The sequence below is a fragment of the Nelusetta ayraudi genome, unplaced genomic scaffold (genome assembly GCF_046127955.1).
Source record: "Nelusetta ayraudi isolate G7.1 ecotype Tasmania unplaced genomic scaffold, CSIRO-AGI_Nayr_v1 ptg000005l, whole genome shotgun sequence".
Classification (NCBI taxonomy): Eukaryota; Metazoa; Chordata; class Actinopteri; order Tetraodontiformes; family Monacanthidae; genus Nelusetta; species Nelusetta ayraudi.
Genome location: NW_027466055.1, coordinates 4393645 through 4408864, shown reverse-complemented (window position 1 = coordinate 4408864; position 15220 = coordinate 4393645). Strand labels below are relative to the sequence as shown.

The following is a 15220-nucleotide window of genomic DNA, read 5'->3' as shown; positions in this document are numbered from 1 at the left end:
GCAGATGCACTGAACACATTGTCCAGAAAGATGAGAACCAACATGAACAATGATAACATTTTGTTGCACAACTTTAAGGCTTAATCTTTCATAAGAGTTCATTTTCCACTCTTTAGCACCTACGGACCCTCATGCATAGCCTCAATGAAAGCACTTTGAGGCAGCTGCTTTTTCTAGATGCATGCATGTAAATCCAATTAGCGAGATTCCAAACTTGCTTTATAACATGATATGAAACATCACTGACAATGTTTTAAGAGCCAAAGCTTGCAGCAGAGTCACTTCATTCACAAATTAAAAGCCATCTCAGGATGAAAGGATAGAACCCGAGATTGAATCTTCACAATTTTCACAGAACTACCCGTATCTTGGGACATGGCTGTCCCTAACTGAGCATATCATGCCCCCCCAAAATAATTTTAAACAACTTCATTTTGCTTTTCCCATGTTTACTATGTGACTTTGCACAGCTGCCAAATCATGTCTCAGCCACGGAAAGGAATTAAGGACAGTTGAGGAATTTCAGGCCCTAATCGCACATGGTCATAAAAACTCTGGTGGGATCTTGTCACCAGTCGACAAAAAACAATCTCTTAAAAGCCAGAGATTACTTGAGTCTCAGATTTAGATTTTGAAACATATGCGGCATGATTTAAGTGGTTTTGGACAGTGAGCTCAGCAGAAAGGCAGCGCAGAGGAGGAAGCTGCATGTGGAAGTGTGAGGAAGATTCAGCCGGATAGAAACACAAGCAGAGCACGGAGGGGAAGGAAAGGAGAGAGGGAGAGGAAGTCTGTCTCTGCTGAATTATTGATGGACCTTATCCACTATGTGGTGGCTTACACAGACCAGCATGCAGCATCAGGGTAAACCGTGAGTCACGCCTTTACTCCACCAAGGGCCATACACAGGAGGATCTCCAACCAGCCGTGGCTTACAAAACCACACACACACACACACACACACACACACACACACACACACACACACACACACACATAAAATGTCCCTTTGAAACTTGAAGTTAACCCTAAAAACCCTCATAAAAACTTTGCAATGATAAATGCACATCGCAACCAAGAAGGACAGGAATGTGGGTGTATTAAGTGTAATTAATGTATACATTGTTTGTAGATTCCCAAAAAATCCACATTTACATCCTCACCTACAAAAGAATACATATTTTTAACTTTCATGTTAAGTTTAAGATGGGTTGCACAAATAATTCAGCCTGCGGATGCAAACCTCAAAGTAAAATGCAGATTTTGCCACCGTTTTCAGCAAGGAAGCCATGCAGACAGAGGGACAGCATGCCACTGCGGATGTGCAGGTGGGTGGTTTGTATTGGTGCACATGCAGCACAAAACTACAACACCTCAAAATTAGATAATTTGTGTGTAGCTTCTTTAAGGAAAGAACATCTTCATATCCCTTGTAATAAAATGTAAAACATATTTTCTTGTCTTTTACAAATAAAAAAACCCAAACAACAATCTGAAGTTTGCATCGTTAACATAAAATATACATTATGAATCTATAGATTATGTTTATTTGCTTCTGACGTGCATCTTACAACTTCACTGAAATCGAAAGGGAGTAGCGATTGGGGATGGGAGAGTGGTGGCATAAAGGGTTAAAAGGTCTTGCCCTCCGTCTGTTTCACTCCTGTGGTTTTAAAAAGCAAACAGATTGCCCTTCTCAGAAAATCCCCTCTTAAAGCCTTCTAGATAGGATTTATGTTGGCAGGGCTAAGGTGGATGCAGCACAGTTAAGCCCTGTATGAGGTTAGAAACCAGTTTATCATGGCCTGGTTCTCTGTCACTGGTCAATATTTCCACCAGAGACATGGCACTAACATCAGAACATGGCATCCAGCATCCACTAACCCTCAACACAGCTCTACTCCACCCTCGCTTGACTGACAGCATGGAAGAGAGTAGTGCGAAGCATGAATTAGCAGGGTAATGCTGAAAAAGCCAAAAAGGTCACTCCATGCTTGAACTCTGTGACCCTGGCGGATGCGAGGATTAAGAAATTTAATAATGTCATGCTTCAGAAAGAGAGGAGAACAACAAGGCTAAAATGATAATGGTTGTAATCATGCCGACAATTATTAATTGTATGCCTAACTTCAGCAGAGCAGCTTTGAGATCCCAAGAACACAGCATAATTAACTACCAGGTGGTGTCAGAGAGTGGAACAAACTCCCACTCACATGTTACATATTTACTAATGCCCTTAGTGACGTCCCATTGGCCTTTGTTGGTGTGCGTTTAACACATTTTTTGAAAAGCAGAGCCAGCAAAGAAGTGAAGAGTGAACTTTGGTCAAGGCAAGAGACACTAAAAAAGTAAACTGTGCATAAAGTGGAACCTTAAAGCCAAAAATTACATTATTTTTTTAAAATCTTCATTCTACTTATGAGACAGCATAGAGGTGATATTACTAATACATATGCATTGCACAAGCCAAAGCAAAAATAATGCAGACTACAGTGGGAGAAATATCTTTGCTCTAATTGTGCTGAAATTGGTTTGTTTAATTACTGATTTTGGACACATTGATGTCATTTCACAAAATGCATTTTGTTTTTTTCCCCTCCTTTCATCCAAAGGGAACACTGGTCCAACACACACAACAGAGATGAGGGTGCCAGCTGCAGTCACATGCTCAACTTGTTCCACACAACTCCTTCCCGCCTCAATTCACTCCACTCCAAAATAGCCTGCAAGTCAACAAAGGTTCCAAGTGGATATTTAGGGGCCAAAATAATAATGCACTGGGGAATGCACTAGGTCTCCTGTGGCTGATTTTATCTGTTACACGAGCACTTAGCATTCATTATTTAATCGAATACAAGTGTCCTGATTACATCAAGAGTTAAAATCAGCAGAGCCTTTTTTTCTCTCTTAGTCGCTCGCTGTTCACGGTCCCTAATGGTACACTGGGGCACCTCGAAGCAGGAGTTGTCCGGTAGGTGTAGATCAGCCAGAGAGCCGTAAGGAAGATGCAGCCGACAGTTTGCATGCTGCCACTGCGGCTGCTCTCTTGACAGGTCTGATGCTTATCAAGCCATAATGGAAAGGGTGGGGTGGGTGTGGGTTGGGGCTTGGGGGGAGGAGAGAGCAGAGGCAGTTCTGAAAATGGAAAGGGCTTCAGTCCCCTGTCAGCCTTTAAGCTGCTTTAGAGGATTGCCGGGTATTTTTCTCTCCCTCCCTCTCAAACATGCTGCTGATATCGGCTCTGAACCAGAATAGGAGTGGGCAGAAGCCCCGGGGGCCTCACTGCGCAGCTGCAGACACAGGGCAGGGAAGGGACAAGCTGCTTTGTCTTGACTTCATAATCCACTCTTGGGGAACACGTGACAGCCGAGACTGTCGCCAGGAATGTCCTGCTGCTCCCTTCTGGGGCACTTACAAGTGGGCATCTGTCTGGAGTTGACCACAAGAGACCCCTTTAATAGACTGCCACATGTTGCACTCAGACACATAGTTTTTTTTGTCCTGTAAATCCAAAATGAACGGGCAGGGCAGTGCAAAAGATTTCTCATGTTCTCATGCATCGTTCTGGAATGGGGACATGATACTGAATCCTCATATGAACAAATCAAAATTTGGAAAAAAATTGTCTCAGACCTCTGACCATCCATGACAGAAAGATCAGTGCATCGTTATAGGATGGTGATGCAAATACTGTAAAAAATAAATAAATAAAAAGGAATTTAAGGCCCGGACCTGGGACCTTTCTGTGTGGAGTTTGCATGTTCTCCCTGTGTCTGCGTGGGTTCTCTCCGGGTTCTCCGGCTTCCTCCCACAGTCCAAAAACATGCATGTGAGGTCAATTGAACACTCTAAATTGTCCGTAGGTGTGCATGTGAGTGTGAATGGTTGTTTGTCTCGATGTGGCCCTGCGATGAACTGGCGACTTGTCCAGGGTGTCCCCTGCCTTTGCCCTAAGACAGCTGGGATAGGCTCCAGCAGACCCCCATGACCCTGAGCTCAGGACTAAGCAGGTATGGAAAATTAATGAATGAATGAATTTAAGGCCCCAAAACAACACAAAAACTAACCAACTCTCATCATTAGTTGGATGATTAGCAATGATTATTTAACACAGCTTTTTATTGTATAATAATGTAATAAAGTAAATAAAAGCATGTGATTTTCTTGTTAGAGCAGAGTTGAGCCAACAGCTATGCTCAGATGCAAAGAGGATGTAGTTTCCATGCACTTTTCCATGCACTACCTATCTTGCAGACCCAGCATGTAAAATTTAGTTTCAACTAGAAAGCGTACGATGGATACTTGAATTTTTGCCCTCAACTTTGTTGTTACCTTAGCTTCAGCTATCAGGGTGGAAAAATGTAGTCAGACCGGTAGACTGAATAACCTGCTTTTACCGCAACACTCTGCAAACATTCCATCAAAATCTGGTGTAAATGCATGTTCTCATGCCAATAGATGTAAATATTACACAACGAGTGAACCTTTCACATATTATGTATACATGCTTGAACGCTTTACAATCCATTAATTTTCTATACCCAGTTGCAGTATTCGGGGTCAGGGGTTTTGCTGTAGCCGATGCCAGCTGTCATCGGGAGTTAGTCGTTACTTTAACCGTTGCAGGAGCTCTAAATTCAACAGACTAGCTGACAAATGTGGAGTCAGTGAGTGCAATGCCCCATGTCGACGTTGACTGGACAGTGACTATCGCGCATCCTTCATTCGAACCAGTCCGCGGGCTGTGGATGCAATTCTGTCGCATTCCACGAGACGGTGCTATCTTAACAACGATTCCTTCCCCTGACATACACGAAGGGTGCCGAAGAAAGCCGAAGCGTAACCCCGGAAGCGCTGTCGTTGGTTGCTGGTGGTCACTGTCACTCCGTTGTTAGAGCGATGTATTGCCGCTTCAGCGACCACGGCTGCGTTAGAGCAGGAGTAACGCTCTAACCAAACACCGAAATGTGTTAGGAAGACGTTGCCAAAAGAAGAGCCCGGAAAATGCAAAGGTGTGTAAACGAGCTGTCAGTGGAGCGGCTCTCCTTCGCCACTCGTCGGTAGCGTTCAGAGTTAGCATGCTAGCCGCGTTAGCTGCATTGCTGTGTGTATTGTAGTGTCAGTGGGTTTTAGTTAGTCCAGCTACAAGAGCTGCCACTCTAGCAGACTGTGTGTGTGTGTGTGTGTGTGTGTGTGTGTGTGTGTGTGTGTGTGTGTGTGTGTGTGTGTGTGTTTAGTTTTAGTCACGACCCTTTTTTTGTTTTTTTGTTGTCGGACATTGCTTTGGAACATTTAGCCTCTTACTAGATTTCTTGATTTGATAGACCTAATTCCCCCTTTAAATGGTTGTGGTTTCTACCTTCTTTGAAATTTTAAAATGTGAATCATAGATCATAGTCCATAGAGGGAACAGAGCATTTCTTTTCGCACATTGCTGTCAGCTTTTGGTGGTTGGCCTGGATTTAAAAAAAATAAAAATAAAATAGGGTGGGGGGAGGATCACAACAGGATCATTGAAAAACAAGGTTGCTCGAAAGAGTTTATTCGTATGTCATTAATAATGGTGTTTTGTCTTTTTTGTTGTCATGAAGAGTGTCAAGCTGAAAATACTTACACTGTCACAACAGTGTTCAGAATAGCTATCCTTTAGACACATATTGATGAAGACTGTTTAAAAAGTAGTGCTTCATTAAGAATCAGCAGATACATATGTTCTGTGTTCTTTAAGTAAAACCTGTAATGTAAGTCCCCCTTATATGGTTGTTTAAAGAGGATCAGTCGATGGTGTTTTTAAATTGATTGAATTCCACAAAATGAAATGCTAGATTAAAGTAAAATTGCAGTTAAATTTAATATTTTACAGTAACACGTGAAGTATTTCTTACTCGTTTTTGTTTTTCAGGTACCTTGTGAGCACCCGTGCCATGTTCTGAATGCTGGTCTTCAAACACACAAAAGTATGGTATTGTAAGAAATCCTAATTGGGTAAGTTGACCTTCCTTTTTCCTGCCTTGCTTCTCTGTCTTTTCACCAAATACAGTCAGTGCAGAAAGATCAGTAACCAGTGGTTCTGCATACCTTTTGTATGGTAACACAAAAGCTGGAAGGGTGGCATTCCTGATCTTGTGGTTTACTTTCAGACGGAAGTTTTTGGAGAAGGTTGTGTTTGCTGGCTGAACCGTCGGTTTCCCTGTGGATCTATTCAAGTTTTTGCCACTGCAATCGAATGACTGTTAAGATCTTTGTGGTGTTTGAAGAAAATGTGTCTCTTTTCATGATGGTAATTTGCATCAGAAAATGCGCTTTGGCATTTTGCTTAAAATATAGTATTTTATATAGAAAATTATATGCAACTTTGCTGAAATCCACTGCAGACGAAGCCATAAACATTTTCACTTGACAGATTCATTTGTGTTTTCTTAATGTATTTAATTAATGTATTTCGTTGTCGTCAATCGAAACTGATTTCTTCCAGGGATATTTTTGGCTGTGGTTCATGTTTCATCTGAGGTTTTTGGGCAGTAAATGCCAACCCTGGCGACCCTGCATTGTTATCTGAGGAGAGTAGCACAGATGACAGGTCATGTACATCAAGCAGAGGAGAAGCGTCAAAGGGGAGGTGTGGCCAAAAGAGAGTATTGGCTGTTGTGTTTTGCCCTCTAAGGAGGGAAGGGCAGACAGCTGGACCAGCAGCTGCTCCGCCTGTAAGGACCTCCCTTTTATTGACTCCAACAAAATCAATATGTCTTAAACTGGCCAAGAGCATGTTCTGTGCTGTCCTGCTCACTCAGAAATCTGAACACGGTATTCTGATATTCAGGAAGATATTTATTAAGTCAGGTAATAATGAAGGATCCATGTGGTAGAGGCATTGTAAAGCTCCATGAAATAAGAGACCTGTGTTCACCAGTGAAATTATGTTTATTTCCGTTTCCAAAGTGGGGCCAATGGCGTTTTTTAGTAGTAGAAACTCTGATTTGCACATTTTACCCCCAGCCCCAACCCCAGATGGTCACTTGCAGCTGTTGTTTTGTGAATGTCAAATTTGAATATAATTTTTGCCGGACTCAAGTGTAGATCTGCCTGCGGTTCTGCCGTTTCAGCGTTTTCAAAAATGTTTCCCTCATTACAAAACCAACAGTACAACAAACTTCCTGGAGAATTGAATGCCTTCATCAGTTTAGATGAAGGTGAACTGAACTGAATTACAATTGGAAGATATGCACTACAAGTCAAAAGTTTGTAATGCGATGTTTTGTGCAGTAAAGAAAATCATGTTAAATTATATATTATATATTAACCTGACCAAGGCAGAACTTGGTTGGGAGACTGGCAACAAGTATGACACTGAGGAATCAGTTGTTCATGATGCTGCACAAGTTCATGTCATTAGGAGGCAGAATGGGGCTGACAGTAAAACAGCCGCTGGCAGCAGGATGAGCCAGAACTGCTGTCAACCCCAAGCTAGACGAAGAACAAAACTAAAGGCCACTCTTGTCTACAGTGAAAGATTGACGAGTGCCATGTTGTGCGATGCTGTGATGCTCCACCGGGTCAGAGCAGAGGACTCCTGGTATTGGCCAGCAGAGCAAAAGATTGTGCTAGTCTTCTTGTTGGGGTGTTGTGGAACGTCACCTTTCTTCAGTTCCCCTGAACCACTTGCCACTTCTTTGTTCACATGATTTAGAATAATGGCTGGAAATTTGTTGTGGCCACAATCAGCTAGTGTGACTTGTGATGTCATCAGATCTGGGCAAAACACAGAGGGAGTGTCAGTGCCACATACAAAGGACACTATCATATTCTGAGCCAACTTGTTTGATGTTAGAATTTGTGCTGTCAGTCTAGATCACACAGGTAGGCAAACTTTTTGACTGGTGGGGCCACAGTAGGTTCTAAAATGTGACAAAGGGGCCGGAGCAGGAGCAGATGGATGGAGTGTTTTGGTGACCCACCTCATAGGAGGAACAAATCTATCATGAGATATGTAGAAAACATGTGGTCTGGTCTGGTCTTTCCTCCAAGGCAGTTGGTCTGTGTTTGCATCACTTCTCTGTCAGTGAGCCTTACTAACGTCAGACTTCCTGTTGCTTTGAATGACCAGCATATGAGCTGCCAGTTAATAAAGAATTAACCATCATTTGTAACCTTGGAATAGCAATGTTTAAAAATGTATACTGGCAAGCACACAACGAATTACATTATTCTTGTATTAGGAGGAAAAATATTGCGTTCGTCACAATGGCACCGCCGCATCATTTTATTTTTAGGAAGGAAGTCGCACGTCTTACAAATTAGTTTCACATCAGGTTTTTGATGGATTCTGAAATCGCTTAACTCCTTTGCTAAATAGAGTAACTGTGCAGCAGCCTGTGATCTAATATCCTATGCACTGAATATGTCGGCTCCTTCTAGCTCGACCAGTAAGAGCACAACAACAGAAACAAGCTGCCTGCTATTTTTAAATTTACTAGTGTAAACAAACAAACACAAACATGAGGCTTTCTTTATTTAAAGGTAGGGTAGCCTAACCTGTGATGGCTGTAATGATGACAAAAGCCGGTTTCATGATTGAGGAAAGTGGAAAAGCAACTGGAGGTGAGAAAGGAAACGGTTACCCTGAATCTTGTGTCATTTAAAAGGTTTTCCGCTCCCTCAGGTTAGGATGCAGTCCTCAAACCACCGACTGCGCGACATGGAGCAGCACCACCCGCTGCTGTCTGCTGGGCCAGACGTGGAGTCTGGAAGCCTGGCGGGCGGAGTGATCGTCGGGGTTCCCCATTCGGGCCACACAGCTGCAAATCGCACATTGTGGTTCATTCAGGACAGCTGCGGGATGGTGTGCGCAGGCATAACCTGGTTCCTGGTGCTCTACGCCGAGTTTGTGGTGAACTTCGTCATGCTGCTGCCCAGCAAGAGCTTCTGGTACGCTCTGCTAAATGGAGCGGCCTTCAACTCGCTCGCGGTGCTTGCACTGGCCTCACACATGCGCACCATGTTGACAGATCCGGTAAGGATATGAAGGGGAGCATGAGAGAGAGAGAGAGCGAGAGAGACTGAGAAAGTGTATGAGCAAAGTTAAATTTTACTTTTTCAATCAGATAGCAGAGAGTTTAAAACACTTGCTTAAAAAAAATGACTGTTTGCTACTGTGATAACTTTCTTGTATTTTAGAACCTGCAGCATTGATTTAGTTTCCATTCTTTTTTAGGGTGCCGTTCCAAAAGGCAACGCAACCAAGGAGTACATGGAGAGCTTACAGTTGAAGCCCGGCGAGGTCATTTACAAGTGCCCCAAATGCTGCAGCATCAAGCCTGAAAGGGCACACCACTGCAGGTCAGAACACACAGCAGTATGTTGTGTGGGAGGTCCCATCGTGTCCTCTTACCTTCATATTTTGCATCTCACAGCGTCTTCTTCTTCTTCTTCTTCTTCTTCTTCTTCTTCTTCTTCTTCTTCTTCTTCTTCTTCTTCTTCTTCTTCTTCTTCTTCTTGACAAACCGAAGCGCTGATTGTTTTTCTGTGCTGTTTTGCAGTATCTGTAAACGATGCATCAAGAAGATGGATCACCACTGTCCCTGGGTTAATAACTGTGTAGGAGAGAAGAATCAGAGATTCTTTGTGCTGTTCACTGTAAGTACACAGAGCCGCTACTCTCCACAGTGGACAGAATTATTAAGAATGATTCACCTTTCATCTCCACTCCACTCAAAATGTTCAAATCCATTCACGTATTAATGAAATAAACCCATACGCAACAGCCACATACAGTCTTTCTGTATGATCTCTCAACCATGCTTTTTCTGTTTTCTGCAGATGTACATAGCCCTGATCTCTGCCCATGCTCTGGGCCTCAGTGGTATGCACTTCTTCACCTGTATAAAGGCTCAGTGGAATGGTAAGCATAATCTATTGTTCAAATTTTGCTGCAACCAGAAGAACGGTCGTATAAATCACAAACGGAGCTGTTTTAGAAGAGATGCACTGTGTCGTGGAAAGAACACAGCGCAGTAGCTGTGCTGCACAATCACTTTAGAACTGCTGTTTGTCTTTTCATACTCCCGCGTGAGTCTTTCCAAAGTAATAAATCAGAAAGTGAAGATTTTATTTCAGAGCTGTAGCTTTTTTTTGGTCACCACAATATAACTGCAAGATTTACAGGGAAAGACTCGTCAGCAGAAACTGAAGAATATTCTCTTTCTTGGCCAGAGTGCAGTAACTTCTCTCCTGGGGTGTCGGTCCTGCTGCTAATCTTCCTCTGTCTCGAAGCCATCCTTTTCCTGACATTCACAGCAGTAATGTTTGGCACACAGATTCACTCCATCTGCAACGACGAGACGGTCAGTATCCACTGAAGCCCCACACTTTGTTCCCTCTTAATATGTCAGTGTGGTAGAGGGGTTCAGTTGGGGAAACAGGACTTTGTTCTACGTTTCACCTCCTCATCCGAAAGGCTTCTTCAGTTCTGACAAATGGTTTGAGTCCCAAGTATTTAACCACCAGCAGGTGGTGGTGGGAATAAAGGCTGATGGTTTATTCTATTAGCAAGGTGTTGGTTTTTCAACAAAAGGTGTTAGGAAGTGTTGATTAGGCTATTAGAGCAAAACTCATGAGAGTCGGTATTCTGACAAGCCACTAGGTGTGCCTCCTTCTTCTGCCCTGCCATCAAGGCTTGTTGAGGTAAACCTTTTCTCAGAAGTGAAGAAGCCTTTCTGATGACAGGCGAAACATCTTCCAGATCGCAAGAACAAGTCCAGTTGACCCAACTTAACCCCTCTAACTTAAGATGACCTGGAGAACTGAGAACCTTCACAGACATATGCTATGTCAGTGGTATCAAAAGTCTGTTTTATTTGAATATTCAGGAAACAAATTCAGTTTAACCTAAGTGAATCAGTAAAGGTTTGTCGAAAAGAAAAAAGGAAGGAGAAAATAGACTTTTGGAGGAATCTTGGACATTTAAAGTAAGGTAGCTACTTGTAAAACAGGTACAGACTCAACATAAGAGGAACATGCAATAAATAATTTCAGTTAATTGAGGATGGGGGGGCAAAATCTTTCAGTATTTGACTGTTTTGTTTTCCATACATATTTCTGCTTGAAGCTTTCTGTTGACGGAGCCATTCCAATTCCTCGCAGGAAATCGAACGCCTCAAAAACGAGAAGCCCACGTGGGAGCGTCGCCTGAGGTGGGACGGCATGAAGTCGGTGTTCGGAGGTTCGCCCTCGCTGCTGTGGTGCAATCCATTCACGGGGCTGCGTCTGAGGCGCCTGCTGCTGTTGACCCACGGCCGCCGCGGAGGATCCGAGTTCTCCGTGTGAGTGAGTGAGAGCGAGCGAGCGAGCGAGAGGCCAGACGGACGCAGTGCACCGACACTTGGCTGCGTCTCCGTCGAGATCTCATTGACTGCCGCCGTGTGGCCGGAATTGAAATGGACCTCACCTCCCCGGGAGGCCATTCCTGCTGCGTGGACAGTGAGCGGAGACCCAGGTGCATCACACAACCTCCAGGAATAGATGGTGTTGAAACTCTCAGATGCTGACGTAGATCCGGCACCTTCGGTCTGCAGAGTATGCTCAAAAAAAAAAAACAACGAAAAAATGGTGTACTGTGTCTAACATGACTTTTTCTTCTTTTTTTTAAAAAAAACTTTTTTTGTAAAGCATGCAGGAAATGACTCAAACCAGTCCCTAGTGAGACCGTCCAAGGTGTACTTTTAAAAAATGCACCTTCTGAACCCAATTTGAGCCATTTGTTTTCTCCACACATGAGATTCACTATGATTTCTGAGTTGTTGTTGTTGTTGTTGTTGTTGTTTGTTGTTGTTGGGGTTTTCTTGTTTTGTTTTGTTTTGTTTGTTTTTTTGCTTATTTTTTCAGGTGATAGCTGCAGCATATTTTTCCACATCAGCGGATAAAAAAGGGTCACAAGGTATTAAGAAACAGACATTGACATGGCATCCCAGTCAAGAACATGCGCTGTGCTGATAGGGCTTCATTAGAAAGTCCAAACTCTCGCACACGGTCAGCGGGCATCTCAGACTGAACTGAACTGCCTTGTTTTTTTACTTGTACTGCAGCTCAGACAGTCAGTGTATCTCAAAGGAGAGGTACCATGGACAGGTTTGCGCAGACAAGCCTTCCAGTACTTTAGAGATCGAGTGGCTTCTTTCAACTGCTGGTCCTTGTCTTGTTTTGGAGTCTTCTGGTTGCTCCGGCTCAAGCAAATGACCTCTTTCAAACCGATGCTGAAGGTTCGATATCACAGTAACCACTCACTCCGCAACAGTCAGCACAGTGATTCACGGGAAATGACAATTATGTCAAAATTTATTTTGTTGTTTTTTTTAAAAAAAGAAAAAAGAAAAATCAAACATCAGTGTTTTATATTACTTGTTTGTGCCCATGGGCTTGCAGCTCCAACTCTCCTATTTGCTGCTTCATGTCTGTTTCTCTGCAAAACAATTCATGACCTGTGTTTTTACAAGTGACTCACTCTGAACAATCAGATCTTGCTTTTAATGGTGAAACCACTTCTTCTTTTTTTTCTGCTCTGTGAAAAAAGTCGAGGCTATTTGTGTCTCACAGGATTCAGATGGATCAGACTTCAAAGGATCTCAACTCAGCCCAAAACTAGCACACACACACACACACACACACACACACACACACACACACACACACACACACACACACACACACACACACACACACACACACACACAAACACACACACGCCAGGATAAAGCCCAGCTTCAGACAAAATGGCTTTGCAGGATTCTTGGCTACTGTGTGGTGCCACATTCTAGAAAAGATGGCCAGTCTGCTTGGGCTCTCACTGTGCTCTCACTGATCCGCGTAGCCGTGCTGCATTGTGCACCTTGTCGCTTGAGTTAGAATAAAACTGCTTCGGTGAAAAGGGGTCCCAGGCTCATTGATCGGGCTGAATACAGTCCCTTGCAGCACAGGAGAGGCTTTCCATGCCTTTACTGCTTTATTTTGTCGACACTCCCGTCATAGATTCTATTGCTTTGGGAAACTATGTTCATGCCTTGAAACCAGTCAATCGATTAATTTATTTAGAGTTTTTTTTATTATTATTATTATTTCCATGATTATGAGAACGCCTTCTCAAATTAAGAAAACTTATTGTTATACGGCAAATGAGCGTGTTTGCAGCGGATGAATGTGTCTTATCATATATATATATAAATATCAGGATTCATTGGCAAGTTATTATCAAAGCATTGTCAGTTCTAAAAGTCTTGTTTTTATCTCCGGACTGCTGTTGTTTCTTGTTTTGGTCGAGAGGGAAACCGAATCGTTCCAGTGGCCACACGACCTTGATGATGAAATCTGTGTGTTGAGTTGTTGTGTTTGAAGAAACGTGCTGTTGAAAGAATGTAAAACTTTGGAGAAAACTTTGAAAGCATAGCCACGGTACATTATAACACTACTGCTTCTACTCATACAAAAATGAGAAAATCCAATCATTTACTTTATTTGCTTGCATCGCCTTTTTTCACAAAGTGCGTGCCAAGACATGCACTGCTGGATGCTTGCCTCTACCAACCTTCAGCCAGATAATCAATCTCAGAGACCATCTCACTGCCACATTGTTTTGTTTTTTTTATATGGTGTGAAATGCCGATCTGTTATTCTGAAAGGTCAGTTTTGTTGGAGTCTCGGGTGTGGATAATATGGAACCTTTCATTTATCTTAAAGACTCAGCCTTATTTAAAACTCTCAAACGAACAGGAAGCCCCCAACTTTATGAGCAACGGCTATGGAGTTTGTTTGTTTGAACGGCAGGCGACTGCCTTGAGATACAGGTGCAATTAACTGAAATTATTATAAAAAATAAATAAAAGTATTAGAGTTAAGTTCTATGTCATGGGGCAGTGCTTTTCCATTGAGCCAGCAGGCGTGAGAGAAGATTCAGGACACGTTGACCTTGACGGAACACAATGTTGATCAATACCACTGGAAACGTCTGCGTCAAGCCAAGCATTACTTGGTAAAGTAGCTGCTGTGAAAAAGATGATAACAGGTGCTTGGTACAGATGCAGCCCAGAGCCCGTAACGATTAATTATGCAAAATGTCATTAGAATAGAAATAAATGTGTCATGTAGAAATAAGGATAACTCTGGCTGGATTATTGTACTTGGAAAAATCTTGTTGCATTTTTTTTTTCTTAGAAGTAACAAAATATCAAGTACTTAATATGGATCGACAAGTAGTGTTGTGTTGAATGAGTAAACAAGTATTTGCTGTTGACTGGAACGGTTTGGACAATAACTTGTGTTTGGTTGAAGTAATATGAACTAGTGTGGTTCGTTTTCATCACTAAACCCTGAACTTGTACCCGCAACACATTTGGCTGTGATTCTGTTTTGGAGAAGGAGATTTGATATTCAAACTCAGCAACAGAGTCAGTGAATCATTGCAGTTTTGGAATTGACTACCAGCATCAAAAACCTCTCTTTATTTTCTGCTGTGTGGCCTACAGAATACAGTGAACATGTTAACAGGATTGTGAGACAGTGGTGGAAACCAACACTCCTCTTTTTTTTTTGTGAAGAATCACATTATTTAACTGGGATTAGTGCAGGAATCAAGGAGACCTTGTGATGTACAATAGTTACTATGAACAAGATCGATGCTTTATCACAAAAATAACCATTAACAATGCCATGAACAGCTGTGAGAGGTTTTGTTCCCTTTCCTGCTGTCATACTCTTTCCTCAAGAACAAAACCCCTTTAGGTTTATAAAGAAAGTATAAAGGCTAATATAAACAATATCCTAACGGAATGTTTTATCAAGGATGTTTTTTTTTAATTATTGTGTCATATCTTATAATGTCTTCTATCATCAGTGTCATTCTTTTACACAATAAACTTGATTAAATTAAAATTTGTGGAAACCTGTTTTTTTCGTCCTAAGTGTTTTGAAGTAATGTGACTTATTCTGACGTTTGTGTAGACCACTGTGAAACAATGTGGGTAGTTAAGAGTTAATGCTAAGCCTGAGGGTAAAATACATGAAGGTAAACGTCATTCATATCAAGTTATAGGCCTAGTGTATACCATTTACTGGAATATCTTTGTATAAATCTGATTGTAAAATACATAGTTATTTATATACTATTAGGAAATATGACATAAAAAATTAAATTATGTACATTTTAGTAATATTTAAATAACTACTAAATAATGAG

General features: G+C 42.1%; 2 protein-coding genes across 3 annotated transcripts in view; one reads left to right on the top strand and one right to left on the bottom strand.

Annotated features, from left to right (window-relative positions):
- The window catches only part of LOC142904391 (uncharacterized), a 329108-nt gene that overhangs the window by 287948 nt on the left and 25940 nt on the right, over window positions 1–15220 (bottom strand). The gene's annotated exons all lie outside the window — the stretch shown is intronic.
- Window positions 4832–14930, top strand: zdhhc7 (zDHHC palmitoyltransferase 7). 2 transcript variants are annotated; one of them, XM_076050336.1, is made up of 8 exons: window positions 4832–5012; window positions 5903–5985; window positions 8643–9010; window positions 9212–9336; window positions 9537–9633; window positions 9817–9898; window positions 10210–10340; window positions 11140–14930. In XM_076050336.1, the coding sequence occupies exons 3-8, from the start codon at window positions 8666–8668 to the stop codon at window positions 11320–11322; spliced, it is 963 nt and encodes a 320-aa protein (XP_075906451.1). In that variant the 5' UTR covers window positions 4832–5012; window positions 5903–5985; window positions 8643–8665; the 3' UTR covers window positions 11323–14930. The 2 variants fall into 2 exon arrangements, with proteins under 2 accessions (XP_075906451.1, XP_075906443.1); XM_076050328.1 differs by having other exon boundaries at window positions 4833–5012; window positions 8660–9010.